Raw genomic sequence first — 13426 nt, 5'->3', positions numbered from 1 at the left:
ACACCCTGACTTCCTACTTATCAGTGGAGTTCTCTTCTCACTGAGAAGAGTGGAGGAAGAGGTTTCTGAACTTTACTTCAACTTTCCAGCCTACAAACTGCTTCAACTACTGATTCCACTTGCCACTTTGTTGAAATTCCAGGCTTTGCTCGGTTTCACCTGCTTTTCATTTTAGGGAAGTCTGGTGGGAAAACACTGCACTTACCTTTTGTTGATATTTATTTCCCATTTGGGGGTCTTGTAGTGTACCCAAGTTCCTTGATTTAACAGCAAAAACAAACAAACAAACACTGTCTAAACAGTTGAGACAAAGGCTAAGTCACTATTTAGTGTTTAAGGTGAACTGAATCTGATCTTTGCAGTCTACTATGGCCAGAGCTGAGGACATGTCTTGGCAACTGAGGAAGGAGGGGAGCTAAGGAGTAAACTTACACAACTCCCTCCCCCAAGAAGTGTTATAGATGTTTTTTCTTTTCCAAGGAAATTGGAACTGCAACAGCTTATCTATTGAGAAGACTCTAGTTGGAGTTATGACCTATCACTAACTTTTTGCGATGGTTATCAAGTATGGTCACCAACCAAATTCTCTGGGCAAAACAACTCCTGGCACCACTTACTCTAGGCAAACCCCTTTGAATATAAAACTGTTCTGATCCTACAGCAACGTTAATGTCCAGCAGCCACTCACCAGTGTCTTTGCACCTTTGCTCCACAGTACTAAGATCCCAGAAATTATACTAGTTCCGGAAGAGCCCTAAGAAACCCACAACAGTGGATAATGGGCTCTTCGAGGCTAGGAGATCAGCTTCTTAGGAAAAGAAAAAGAAACCCACACCAACAAACACCAGGGAACTATGTGTAATGGTTCGCTGCTTGTGCAAAAACCTCAAAGAGGATGAAGGTCAGACAGGGATAATAGGCCAATTTAATTCTGAAAGCACAAGGTGCAAGAAATTTTAATTATGGTCTGCCACTGAAATCACACAAGATCCAATGGCATCTAACTGCAACTGCTCATCAAGGGAGACAAGAGGTGTAATTGTAACCGCTGCATAATCACTGTGAGGGCACAGGGAAGGCTGCCTTCAGCTCCCAGCAGAGAATGTATTAAGAGCCTCGAAAAATCCAATACAGGGAAACATGGAGATTGTACGTAGCCAAACAGGAGCTCTTAACAGGAAAGCCAAACCCCGTTGTGTGTGTGCGCGCGCGTGTATGTATTTGAGAGGTGAGGGTTCCAGGAACAAAAAGATTAAGCTGTTTGGCCCAAATGGAGAATACGGGCTTGTAAAACTCCGAACCCCTTTCTGCTTTGTGGATACATACGCAGAGAGAAAGGCATGATCTCCTCCAGAAATTTCTGCCTCGGTGAAGCTTCACCCACTCTCCTTTGTTTAAAACAATTAGCTTGGATGTTACAGTGATTTACAGAACCAGACTCCCTTTAATTTGTTCGCATCAAACCCAAGTCTGGAGACAAAACGGCACACACAGGGCTCGAGGTGCCCAAGCCTGTGCGGCTCTCACCACCATGCCGACGACGGCGCCCGCGCGGCGCTGACTCTCGCAAAGGGACGGGCGGAGAAAGCCCCTCCGCGGACTCTCCACTCCGCAAAGTTTCGCAGGTCCGCGAAGAAAGCAAAACCACCCCATCCGCGCCCGTTGCAAAGTTGGCACTGAAGTTTGTACCGGGATGTCCTAAATCCCAAGGGGGAAGGGGACGCGAGTGTGCGGCGAGGCTGGAGGATGGATGAAGACGGAGAGACAGCCAAGAGGGAGTTTTTCCGAGTGGAAGATCCGTGAGACCATCTTCTTCACTCGGAAGCCTGTTTGGCTCCCAGAGGTCCGGGCCGCGCTCGCCAGGGGAGGCGCCGTCGCCGGGGGCCGGAGAGCTGTCACCTGCGGGGAGCCGCGGCGGGGGCGGGAGGCGGGAGGCGCTCTGCTAGGCGCCCTGGGAGGACTGGGGGCTTCAGAATCCCCAGCTCTGCGGGCTCTGAGAAGTGGGGGAGGGGAGATTCGCGAGAGGGCAGGAGGCCAAGAGCAACACCTTACGGATACGCTTTTCCCTTCCGACCTCCCCAACTTCCCGCAGCGCCAGCCAAGGACTTTCTCCCACCGCACCCCACGGCATCTCGCCTCCGGGCCCACCTCGCAGACCCGTCCGCGGCCGCGGCGGGGGGTGGGGGTGGGGTGCGGTGAGGAAGCAGCGGGCGCGAAGGCTGGGACCCCAAAACGCAAACTCTCACCCCCTAGCTGAGACGACCAAATGGGTTTACACAGGCAACGATCACAGCCCCGTAGCAGGACTCCGGGTTAGCGCCGGGCGCAGTTCCCTGACTCTTCTGTTGTTCCCAATAAAGTCGATTACGTTGCCCTCCGGGAGCTGATTGGGAGGGAACGGAGAGGAAAAGGGGGGAACGCGGGAAAAAGCGGGGGGAGCAGCAATCAACTTTGTAACCCAGCGCTTCCTCGCGCGATCCGTCGCCATGCTTAAGATTCCCACCCCCGCCACCCCCCTCCTTCCTTTCAAGTGGATACTGAAACTAGGCCAAAACTTTTTCCCCTCCTTTTCTCTTAGCCACTAGACTGGATTGTGCCCCACGGAGCCCCATGGAGCTCTGCTTTCTTAAGCACAATAGCCGGACTAATTAGATCATAGAAGCAAGGCAGTGATACTGTAACAAGTAGCCCGAGAGGCAAAGAGGGAAGGGGCCCGAAAAGAGAGAAAGGGGGAAAAGTTTGCAGCTCTCGCACTTACCAATCAAGCCTCCCACCAGAAAGGCGATGATTTGGAACACGAGCAGAATCCCACCAACAATGCACAGCTTCTTGGTGCTCATGTTTTCTATAATTGCCCCAGCCATTTTTGCGCCCCCCTTTTTCTTTCCTCCTTGAAATAAATGTTTTAGGGTGTGCTATTTGCCCCCTCTCCTCTCAGGCTCCCTCCTCCCTCGCCTCCTCTCTGGGCGCTGCAAAACTTCAGGGGTGCGGGAGCGCGGCGAGGATGGGACCGGGACGCACGGCGCCCGCACGGATTCCCCCGGCGCAGCCGGCTCGGGCTCCCCCAATGCCCGGAGCTGTGATTGTGGCCGCTCCGCCGCCTGTGGACGCTTAAAGGAGCAGGGAAGCGGATCACATGACGCTGCCTGCCTCCCTCCTCTTCTCCCTCCCTCCCTTTCTTCCTCCCTCCCTCTCGCGCTTCCTCCCTCCCTCCCTCCCTCTCTCTCTTCCTCTCCCCGTTGCCCGCCTGTGCGGGGCTCCGAGCTCCGGAGGGTGCTGGCGTCCCGACCCCGGTCTGTCTGGCAGCCTGTCCCGCCTGGGGCTGGTGTCGTTTGGGGGTTGATGTTGTTGTTAAGTGGGTTCCCCCTACCCCGCCTCTCACGTTTCCTTTTCTGGTGCGAGATTTAAATCACCCATGGACAGCTTTGCAGACCTTTAACTTACGCGTTGACTTTAGGAAACGGGCCCCACCCGCAACTGCTAGAACTCTCTTTGGGAAAGAGAAGAATTTTTTAAAGGGACCCAAAGATGCTTAAGTCAAAGCACACAGAGATGCAGAATAGTCTTCGGCTTCCTTCGACCTGGTCCCAGCCTTAGTTATTGGGCGCATACACAGCTAAATTTCCTCCGCTGCACCCCTGGAGGAATCCTGTGCTCCAGCCAAGTCAGACCACTGTTCATTATCCCCCATTCCAAGAGTTTCCAGAGCCTTGACCCTGGCCCTTAAATATATATATTCTACTCCATCGGAGTTTTAAACCTCATTTAAAAACCAGCTCGTCACCTAAGTTTCCAAATCACCTCCGTGTAGTATTTCCGTGAACTAAACCCCTACAACTAGTGTTTACATTTTTAGCTCCTATTGTGAGGACCTGTGTGTACATGTTTGTCTCCACAGAGCTGTAAACTCCTGGGGGATAGGGACCGAGTTTTATTCATCTTTGAACCCCACCCCCACCCCCCGTGGTGCCTAACAAAATTCTAGGTCTTGTAGGTCCTCCATAAACTTTTGTGGAATGAATAAATGAATGTGAAAGCAAGCCCACGGCTTGCATTTCAAAAGCCTGAAAGAGACCTTATTTGATTTAGATGGTACACTTATTTAGTTGCAATGTTTGTTGTCTCTTTGTGAGGATATATTTATATTTACACTTAACTTCTCTAGGAGAAGGAAGCTGAGACTCTTCAGAGATTTCCTGTTCTATCAAGCCTAAATTCCTGGACCTGGTTTTTCCATGTTCCATAAATAGGTCACTTGATCAGCACAACTCATTTGCCCAACAGACCCTTGGTTTGGTCACCCCCCACTCCTACACAAACAAGGTTTCTACCACCCACCGTTCCTTAGACACCTGGCTTCTTGTCCCTTCCCTCTATCCACAGCCTCTTTATGCCAAGGGAATACCCCAAATCCTCTCTTCTCTGCTCTATTTTTGAACTTGCATTGCCCTTATGGAAGATACCATGCAGATTACACTTAATAGAAGTATTCATTTCTAGTCTCCAGCTAGACTAGACACTCCTCAAGGACGGGTACCATACTTTATGCATTGAAAACCCATCTCCTTGGAGCCTAACAGTTCTGAAGAGTTCTGGGGATATAGTTGCTATTTATCCATTCATTCCTTCAACCTTTTAACCAGTAGGGCTCACATATTGAGCCCTTAACCTGTTCCAGGCTTTGTGTTTTAAGCCCTTGAGGATACCAAGATATGAAGACACTCCTGTCCTGGAGGAGCCCACATCCAGCTGTTATTCACTGAATAGTGATTAATGACCTTTACTTTGGAGAACACCAGATCAGATGGGAAGCAGCACACAGAATTGCTGTCAACAGTAGTGGTCAGAAGTGTTTGGTACCAAACACAGATAGACCAGTGTGGGATATTTGCCTTCCTTCTTTACCTTTTCAGAGCTTACATCACTTTTCTTCCCCTTGACTGGAGTAGGTCCCAGGACATCATAAAAAGAAGTAGGAATGCCTTTCTCACCTCTGCTGCTAGTTAACTCCACATTCTGTGTTCTTATCTCAGCAAGCTACCAACTTCCACACATTTGGATAATAATGATGCCTTTGGGTTCAAATTTCTTTTTAATACCAAGGAATTTTTTTTAATTAAGGTTGAAAGGATTCACTATCAAGATTTACTCTCCATTTGATATTAAGTTTCTCTATTTAAGAAGACAGAAATGGTATTCTATGAACTTCAAATATGAAGTGGAGCCACAAGAATGTTGAATTGGTTTATCGTCATCCCCCCTTATCCAGGGTTTAGTTTTCTATGGTTTCAGTTACCTGCAGTCAACTGCGGTCTGATGGTCTGAAAGCAGATGATCCTTCTGACCTATTGTCAGAAGGTCAATAAGTAGCCTAATGCTACAACACAATGCCTTTGTCATTCACCTCACTTCCTGTCAACACAAAGGCATTTTATCATCTCACGTCATCACAAGAAGGCTGAGTACAGTACAATAAGGTATTTTGAGAGACTACATTCCCATAGCTTTAATTACAGTATATTGTTATAATTGTTTTATTCTATTATTAGTTATTGTTGTTAATCTCCTACTGTACCCAACTTTATCATAGGTATATACACATAGGATAAGACACAGTATATACAGGGTTTGGTATTATCTGCGATTCCAGGCATCCACTGGGGATCATGGAACATACATCCCACAGATAAGGGAGTGTACTATATTTGTTTAACATTAGCAAGCTCCTTCAGTCATTTTTCCTTTTTTTTTTAAAAAAAATTTTAATGTTTATTTTTGAGAGACAGGGAGAGAGAGAGAGAGAGACAGAACATGAGTGGGGGAGGGCAGAGAGAGAGAGAGAGACACAGAATCTGAAGCAGGCTCCAGGCTTTGAGCTGTCTGCACAGAGCCTGACATGGGGCTCAAACCCACAAACCGTGAGATCATGACCTGAGGCAATGTTGGCTGCTTAACCCACTGAGTCACCCAGGTGACCCTCCTCAAGTCATTTTTCTATTAACTGCTACAACACACGCTACTCCCTTGGTTCACAAGTGCATCTCTTTAGAGTAACTGGTTTCACTTCTTTGGTACCAGTTTTCCCATCTGAAAATGAGATTATTGGAATAAAATACTGTTTCCCCACAAGGGTGGTCCCCTATTTTTAAATGGCACTTATTAGATAACCATTTTAATTAAAAAGAAATATTTCTGGGGCACCTGGGTGGCTCAGTGAGTTGAGCGTCCGACTTCAGCTCAGGTCATGATCTCATGGCTCATGAGTTTGAGCTCTATGTCAGGCTCCGTGCTGACAGCTCAGAGCCTGGAGCCTGCTTTGGATTCTATGTCTCGCTCTCTCTTTCTCTCTGCCCCTCCCCTGCTCGCACTCTGTCACTCTCTCTCTCTCAAAAATAAACAAACATTAAAAAAAAAATTTTTTTAATATTTCTAATTGCTAATCAGTGCTTCTAACTCTCACGAGATGACCAATATTACCAAACTGTGTGTGGAACAGACATTTTCAGTATTTATCACCATGAGCTGCTTCAAGAAAAATTTATAATTTCTATGATATCTTTTTAAAAATTTAAAATGACTGTCAGATCCTTATTTCCCAAGGGAATAACACACACAAGTTGAAAAGAGCATGAGTGTTTGAGTTGTCTGGGTTTGGAATGGAGCTTAGACCCCAGCTCTGCCCCTTGCTTGTTATGTGTGATTATGGGCCACTACAGTTACCTAGCACTCCGAAGCTTAGCTTTTTTGTCTCTAAAATGCAGATAATCGGGGCACCAGGGTAGCTCAGTCGTTAAGCGGCCGACTTCGGCTCAGGTCATGATCTCGCAGTCTGTGAGTTCGAGACCCGTGTCGGGCTCTGTGCTGACAGCTCAGAGCCTGGAGCCTGTTTCAGATTCTGTGTCTCACTCTCTCTGACCCTCCCGCATTCATGCTCTGTCTCTCTCTGTCTCAAAAAGTAAATAAACGTTAAAAATAAATAAATAAATAAAAGTAAATAAATAAAATGCAGATAATGGCAACATCTGCCTCATGGTATTCTTGCAAGACATGGTGATGATGATTATACTGAAGAACCCTTAAGGGAAACCGATAACCTTGCATTAAAAACTAGTAAAACTGATCATTAATTGGTTCTTCCTCAGCTCTAAAATGTTACCACATTATCATTATTTTTCGAGGCATATTTTAGGAACAGTGTGAGAGATTAACTCTACTTGAGAAGGGCTTTAGAAAGGTTAACATCTAGTATGGAACTCTGAACAACAGTAGGTAAAATTGAAACATAGAAACATTCTATTCTAAAAAATACTTTCAATCACCAGTAAAGCACTTGTTGTGGGTCCTGAGGTAGATCGTCCCAGACACTGGATAATCCAAGAGTGCAATCCAACTTTTCCAACAGCATTGGATCATTCCAATTCTATTTCACTAGACTTTAAGTTGGAGATCCTGATTTATCCATCATTTTATTTGAAGGGTTTGTCTTATGGAAGAATATACTGATGTTCAAGGCATATTTATTGAATGAATGGATGAATGAATAAATGGATGAATAAATGAGTAAGTGAAGGTAAATTAACTGCCACCAGCCCTGCCCCCACCCCCCAAATTCCTATATAGCATATACTGACAAATTCCTATCTGGCATATGTAACCTGGGCTGTAGTTTTCACATATATCTATATATGTGCTATATTGTCACCCTGGTTTGCAAGCTGCTTAAACACAAGGAAAGTGTGACCAGAGCCTTTGTCTCTCTTACAGCCCCAGCACTGCACCTTGCACAGAGGAGGACTCAGTTCCTGGAGCTAAGAAAGCCCACTTTGGAAGCCAAGGGTAGCATTCCATTGTTGTCATTGAAATAAATGTAATGCAGAGATCTAAAAGAATTGCATATACCTACTCAAACACCTAATTTACTTCCCAGAGGGACCTAACAAGAGTAATAATCCCACTCCAGTCTTCTCATTCTCATAAATAGCTTTTACCCATAAATGGCATCCCCGGGGCTCTTCTGTTGTTGGCATTTTCTTGTAGTTAGTGCCTGTGAATGTGAGCAGGCACTTTGGGTTCTTACTCTATTATTCAGTGTCACTTTTCACTCAGTATACATACATGAATATATATATACATATATATATATATATATATATATATATGTATATGTATATATATATTCACAGCTTCTTTTAAAATCCTTTTCTTCCCCCACCCCCAACCATCCTTCCCTTCTTTCTCTGGGATCCCCATTGTCTTATTTTGTATGTAAATACAAGAGCTTTTCTAGCACCTCCTTTCACACACCAATCTTGGTTAGGAACTATTCAGAACCCAGAGCTTAGAAGACCAGTACATTAAGGTGATCTTTTTTGATGAAATAGCTTAATAAATACCCCACCACTGCCTCCCTTTTTACACATCAGCACCCAGCTTTACATCTTTTCTTTGACATTCCGCATACATTTCAGACATTAGGTTTATTCAATCACAGCTTTAAATCTTACGGTTGTGTAAATAAATAAGAGAATTACTTACCTTTCTGAGGCTTACTCTTCTTATTTCTTAAAACAAAAGAAGATGCTAATACTAACTTCATAGGCTGTGGTAAGCATTAAACATATGTTACAAAGTGCCTAGGTCAGAGCCTGACACAGAGTGGGCACTCAATGAATATTTTGCATGTTATAAGGGAGAAGGTTTCTGTTCCCAAATAGAAAAAAAAAAAAAGAACTATAAAACCCTTAATTATTGTCTCTTATGAAATTGCTTTTTGAACCCAGGCAACTTGGAAGGGCAAAGTAAAAAAAACTTTATAGGTTTCCAGAGGCCTCTGGTGGGAGGCAGCTGACAACTTGAAGTAGTCAGCCAGGCCCCCGTTGTTTCCCAGGCTTGAAAGAGACTGCTGCAGAGGGCTGGGATGTGCCAGTGTTTAAACCTCCAAGATCACATATGCTTGGTTCCTGGAGAAGAGGTAGGGAAAAGTCTTTCTCTCTTTGCCAGTTTCCATAGTGTAGGCCTTATGGGGTCTGTGCTGAATGCTTCTGTCCCGCCCACCTTGCCCTCATGACTGTGCTCCCTTGCCATTTCACCACGTACTTCATCCTGCTCACAAATACCTCTCCATCTGCTTTTTCCCATGGAGAGTGGCAGTGGGAGGAGAGTCTGGCCAGGCCAAGATACACCTCCTTGGACAATGATCCAGTGATGTGTAGATAACACTCAGCCCCAGAGCATAGAGTTGGCACATAAGTTTTGTTAAATGAGTAAATGATGAAGGAACACGTTATGGTCCCCAGCTATCTATGGGTTCAGAAAGGAAGGCCCTCCACAGATGGCCAATGGCAGGAAGAAGGGCTGAGACTTAATCTCAGCCCAAGCACTTTGCTAAATGCTTTACATGTGTTATCTCTATCAATCTACACCACAATCCTGTGAGGTAGGTACTACGTTTATCATGTTAAAGAGAGGAAAGCTGGTTCAGAGAAGTTATGGAATATTCCCTTGGCCACACGGCTACTACACTGGGAAGCTGAGATTCTAAGGTAGCTACAACACAACATTCATTCATTCAGTCACCACATATGTATTGACCTCCTTGAGTGCCAGAAACAGATCTAGAGGCTGGGGAAGAGCAGTGGGCCCAACAGAGGCCTTGAGCTCATGCAGCCTATGTTAGAAAGCCCACTTCAGAGCCTTGGTTCTTATTTCCTTTTATGTCAGTTATGCCCTTTGAACTCACCAAAGGAAAGAAACCTACAGACTTGTGGAAGTGAGGAGAAATGGAATCCTTGGTGTGCACAAGGGCCTCACCTCATGTTTCCCTCAGGAGACATTCATTCAGAAGCCCCTTTTCCTGCCAGTTTGGAGACAGGCACTGTTGCAGCATTTTTTGCTGCTCCTTTGTTCATATATCCAGCTCTGTTTTCTTCCTCAGCACCTCACTCCCACTCAGATCAAACTCCCTCAATTAAGCCTTAATCTTTGCAATCCATTCTTTGGTAGTATTTGCCATTAAGGCTTTTCCAAGCTGAAGATCAATTTTCAAGTCAAATGACTCACGAAAGTAATTAAACACGATTTCAGTGTTTTGAGGACATTCTTCAAGAACACATGCTAGCAAAAGACATTCAGGTTATCAGAAGACTCAGTGTACAGAATTAGTTTTGGCTGTAGCTAACCTGCGAATTGATTCCTAAAGTACTTTTGCTTGGTTATTTATTTTGTAGTCATCATGTAAGTCCCTAACAAAGACCCTCTTGGCCAAGGATTTGAAGTTGCTTGATCAATATTATTCATCTTAATGTAAAAATGTATGAGGGTAAAAATTCCCAATTTCTGATATGTGTCTTTTCTAAGAACTCTGGAGCCTGAATGACTTGATGATGTTTTCTTTCATTTCTTTCATAAATATTTATTACATGTTTGCCATATGCCAGGTATCTGGCAAGTGCTGGGATACAAATACAAAAAAGACAGATAGGCTCTCACTCTCACCAAACTTCTCATGGCAGGTGTGTGTGCATGATGCAACAGCTGTATTAGCCAAGAGAGTCGGTCCTAAAGAATCCCTGATGTAGGAGGCAAGGAGGAGACCTCAGGTGGAGAAAGAGAAAGGACAGCAGGTGCTCTCCTTGGCTTAGTGCACAAGGTCCTCCACACTCTGGAGTCAGCACAGTATGGCAGAGAGAAGCATGGGCTCTGGAGCCAGACTACCTGTGGTCTGAGTCCTGACTTTGCCACTTACTAGTTGTATGTCTAGGCTAGCTAGAGTAATTTTTTTTTGGTCACTCTGTGCCCTCATCTGTAAAATGGGAATAATAATACTCTCCCCAGGGGGGCCTGGCTGGCTCAGTCAGTAGAGCAAGTGACTCTTGATCTCAGGGTGGTGAGTTCAAGCCCCATGTTGGGCATAGAGCTACTTAAAAAATAATAATAATAAATTTTTAAAAATAAAAAATACTCTCCCCAGGGCACCTGGGTGGCTTAGTCAGTTGAGTGTCTGACCCTTTCTTTTTTATATTTATTTACTTTTGAGAGAGAGAGAGAGAGAGAGAGAGAGAGCAGGTGAAGGGTGGAGAGAGGGAGAGACAATCCACAGCAGGCTCTAGGTTCCGAGCTGTCAGCACGGAGCCTGATGTGGGGCTCAAACTCATGGAGTGCGAGATCATGACCTGAGTCAAAGTCGGATGCTCAACCAACTGAGCCACCCAGGTGCACCTGAGTGCTTGACTCTTGATTTTGGCTTGGGTGTGATCTCACAGTTTTTGAGTTCAATCCCCACATGGGGCTCTGTGCTGACAGTGTGAAGCCTGCTTGGGATTCTCTCTTTCTCCTTCTCTCTCTGCCCCTCCCCTGCTTGTATCTTTCTCTCAAAATAAATATATAAACATTTGGGGCCCCTGGGTGGTTCAGTCAGTTAAGCATCTGACTTCAGCTCAGGTCATGATCTCATGGTTCATGGGTTCGAGCCCCACATCAGGCTCTGCACTGAACAGCTCAGAGCCTAGAGCCAGTTTTGGATCCTGTGTCTCCCTCTCTCTCTGCCTCCTCCCTGCTCATGCTCTCTCTCTCTCTCTCTCTCTCTCTCTCTCTCTGTCTCAAAATTAATAAATAAAACATTTAAAAAAGATTTTAAAAATAAACATTAACAAATTAAAAAAATACTTTCCCCATATGTGATTGTTATAAATATTAAATGGGATAATTTGTGTTAAGTATTTAAAATAGTGTCTTGAGGGGCCTGGGTGCCTCAGTTGAGCATCCAACCCTTGATCTCAGCTCAGGTCTTAATCTCAGGGTCATGAGTTCAAGCCCCGCATTGGGTTCCACGCTGCATGTGAAGCCTACTTAAAAATATATATTTTCCCCTCTCCTGCCACTCCCACAAGGGCACTGTGGGTTTTGTTCACATTACACATCTTGATAAATCCCCCAAATTTATCTACATATGAGTAATTATTACTATTATTATTCATTAGTAATTTATTGAGCCTCTCCTGTGTGCTAGGTGTTGCTGCGTGATTATTGGAGGCAGTGTGAGAAGCAAGGATAAGGATCAAACAGACCTGGTGGAACATAGCTTGACCTCTTTGAGCCTCAGCTAAGCCACCTGTAAATGTGGAGATGATGGCATCTTCACAGAAGCTGTGGTGAGGATTGAATACATTCACTGCATAAAGTGCTTATCAAGGTGCGAGGAATTTGATAAGTCCTCAATAATGAGGAACTAGAGGAGGAGGCAGAGGGTAATCTTACCGGTGGCTGCCATTATTTAATCAGAAAACTGAGGTTCAAGGCCTTCAGTCCTTGTTTTCCTGTTCTGCTTTGTTTAGGGGCTCTTTCTCCCATGATGGTGTATTGTCCTCAACCCCACTTTCCTGTAATCCTGTTGACAGCTCTCTCTCCTTGAACAACCCTGCTGTTACTTAGAAAGAATGGGATGGCAAGCCTCAGGACTGCCTGTTGAAACTCTTTCAAGTATCACACATACTTTGAGATACTTTTTTGATCCTTTTTTCCTCCTAAGCAGATACAGTATCTACCTTGGGTAAACCCTCATATAGCTAGGTCTGTTGTGTCCCTTTACACATGCTACCCCAATACTGCAGTCATTTGGGGATTTGTCTTATCTATTCCAGTAGGTCACAAAATTTTTAAGATAAAAAGGCTGTTGTACTCAGAAGTGTTTTTATTTAATTCTAGTGGAATCCTTGGCTTTGCAGCAATTCTCTTAGAGCTTTCTACTTCCAGATTTTTGCCTCTTCACCTTCTTCTCAAAACAGATGTTCTATTTTACTGGGTAGGTCAGGAGAACGAGCCATCAGATATAAACACTCCAACCTGATTAATATTTTCCTATGCCTGATCTCCAAGGAAACAATGAACGACCTCTTGGGCAAAGTATATACCTTTACTTAAGCACATCCACCTGTCCTTATGCTCCTAGAGCTATTTTAGAGAGCTGCCCAGCATAGCCTAATAGCTAAGGGCGTATGTTCTGTTTAGCCCCTGCCAGGGTAAGAACGGGGATTGTATGAGTTAGCACATGAAAAGTACTTACCAGATAAAGCACTTAGCACATGGTACACACTCAGTAAATGTTAGCTATTATTATTAATGATCTTCTATCAGCTTCTATAACTTGCTTCTTTAATGACATCCTTTCATATCTTTCCTCAATCTTACTTTCAAATCTTCTCCAACCTAAAAAATATCCTTCTCAGCTCTGCATTCTCCTTAATTCATAATCTTCACAAACTTCTTTCCTTTAATTGTAAATCGAATTTCTGAAAATAACACTTCACATTTGCTGGCTCTATAATCTCACCTCCCATTCCCTTCCTGACCCCCTGCAGACAATCTAGATTCCAGACCCAACATTCCATTGGCTCTGCTCTGACAAAGATCACCAGTGACCTCTTTGGTG

The 13426-nt window shown here is 44.7% G+C and overlaps 1 protein-coding gene across 2 annotated transcripts in view; it reads right to left on the bottom strand.

The window, feature by feature from the left end:
* Positions 1-3115, bottom strand: part of WLS (Wnt ligand secretion mediator) — a 101447-nt gene extending 98332 nt beyond the window's left edge. Inside the window, exon 1 of one of the 2 annotated variants that reach the window (XM_047870781.1) lies at positions 2759-3115. In XM_047870781.1, the coding sequence (XP_047726737.1) occupies positions 2759-2864 (106 nt within the window). In that variant the 5' untranslated portion in view covers positions 2865-3115. Of the gene's footprint in view, positions 1-2246; positions 2384-2758 lie in introns of those variants that run through there. The other variant, XM_047870782.1, reaches the window with a different exon arrangement.
* Between the last annotated feature and the right edge of the window lie 10311 nt (positions 3116-13426).

The sequence above is a fragment of the Prionailurus viverrinus genome, chromosome C1, assembly GCF_022837055.1.
Source record: "Prionailurus viverrinus isolate Anna chromosome C1, UM_Priviv_1.0, whole genome shotgun sequence".
NCBI classification, from domain to species: Eukaryota; Metazoa; Chordata; class Mammalia; order Carnivora; family Felidae; genus Prionailurus; species Prionailurus viverrinus.
Note: the sequence above shows the minus strand (reverse complement) of the source record. Positions and strands in the feature narration are given on the sequence as shown.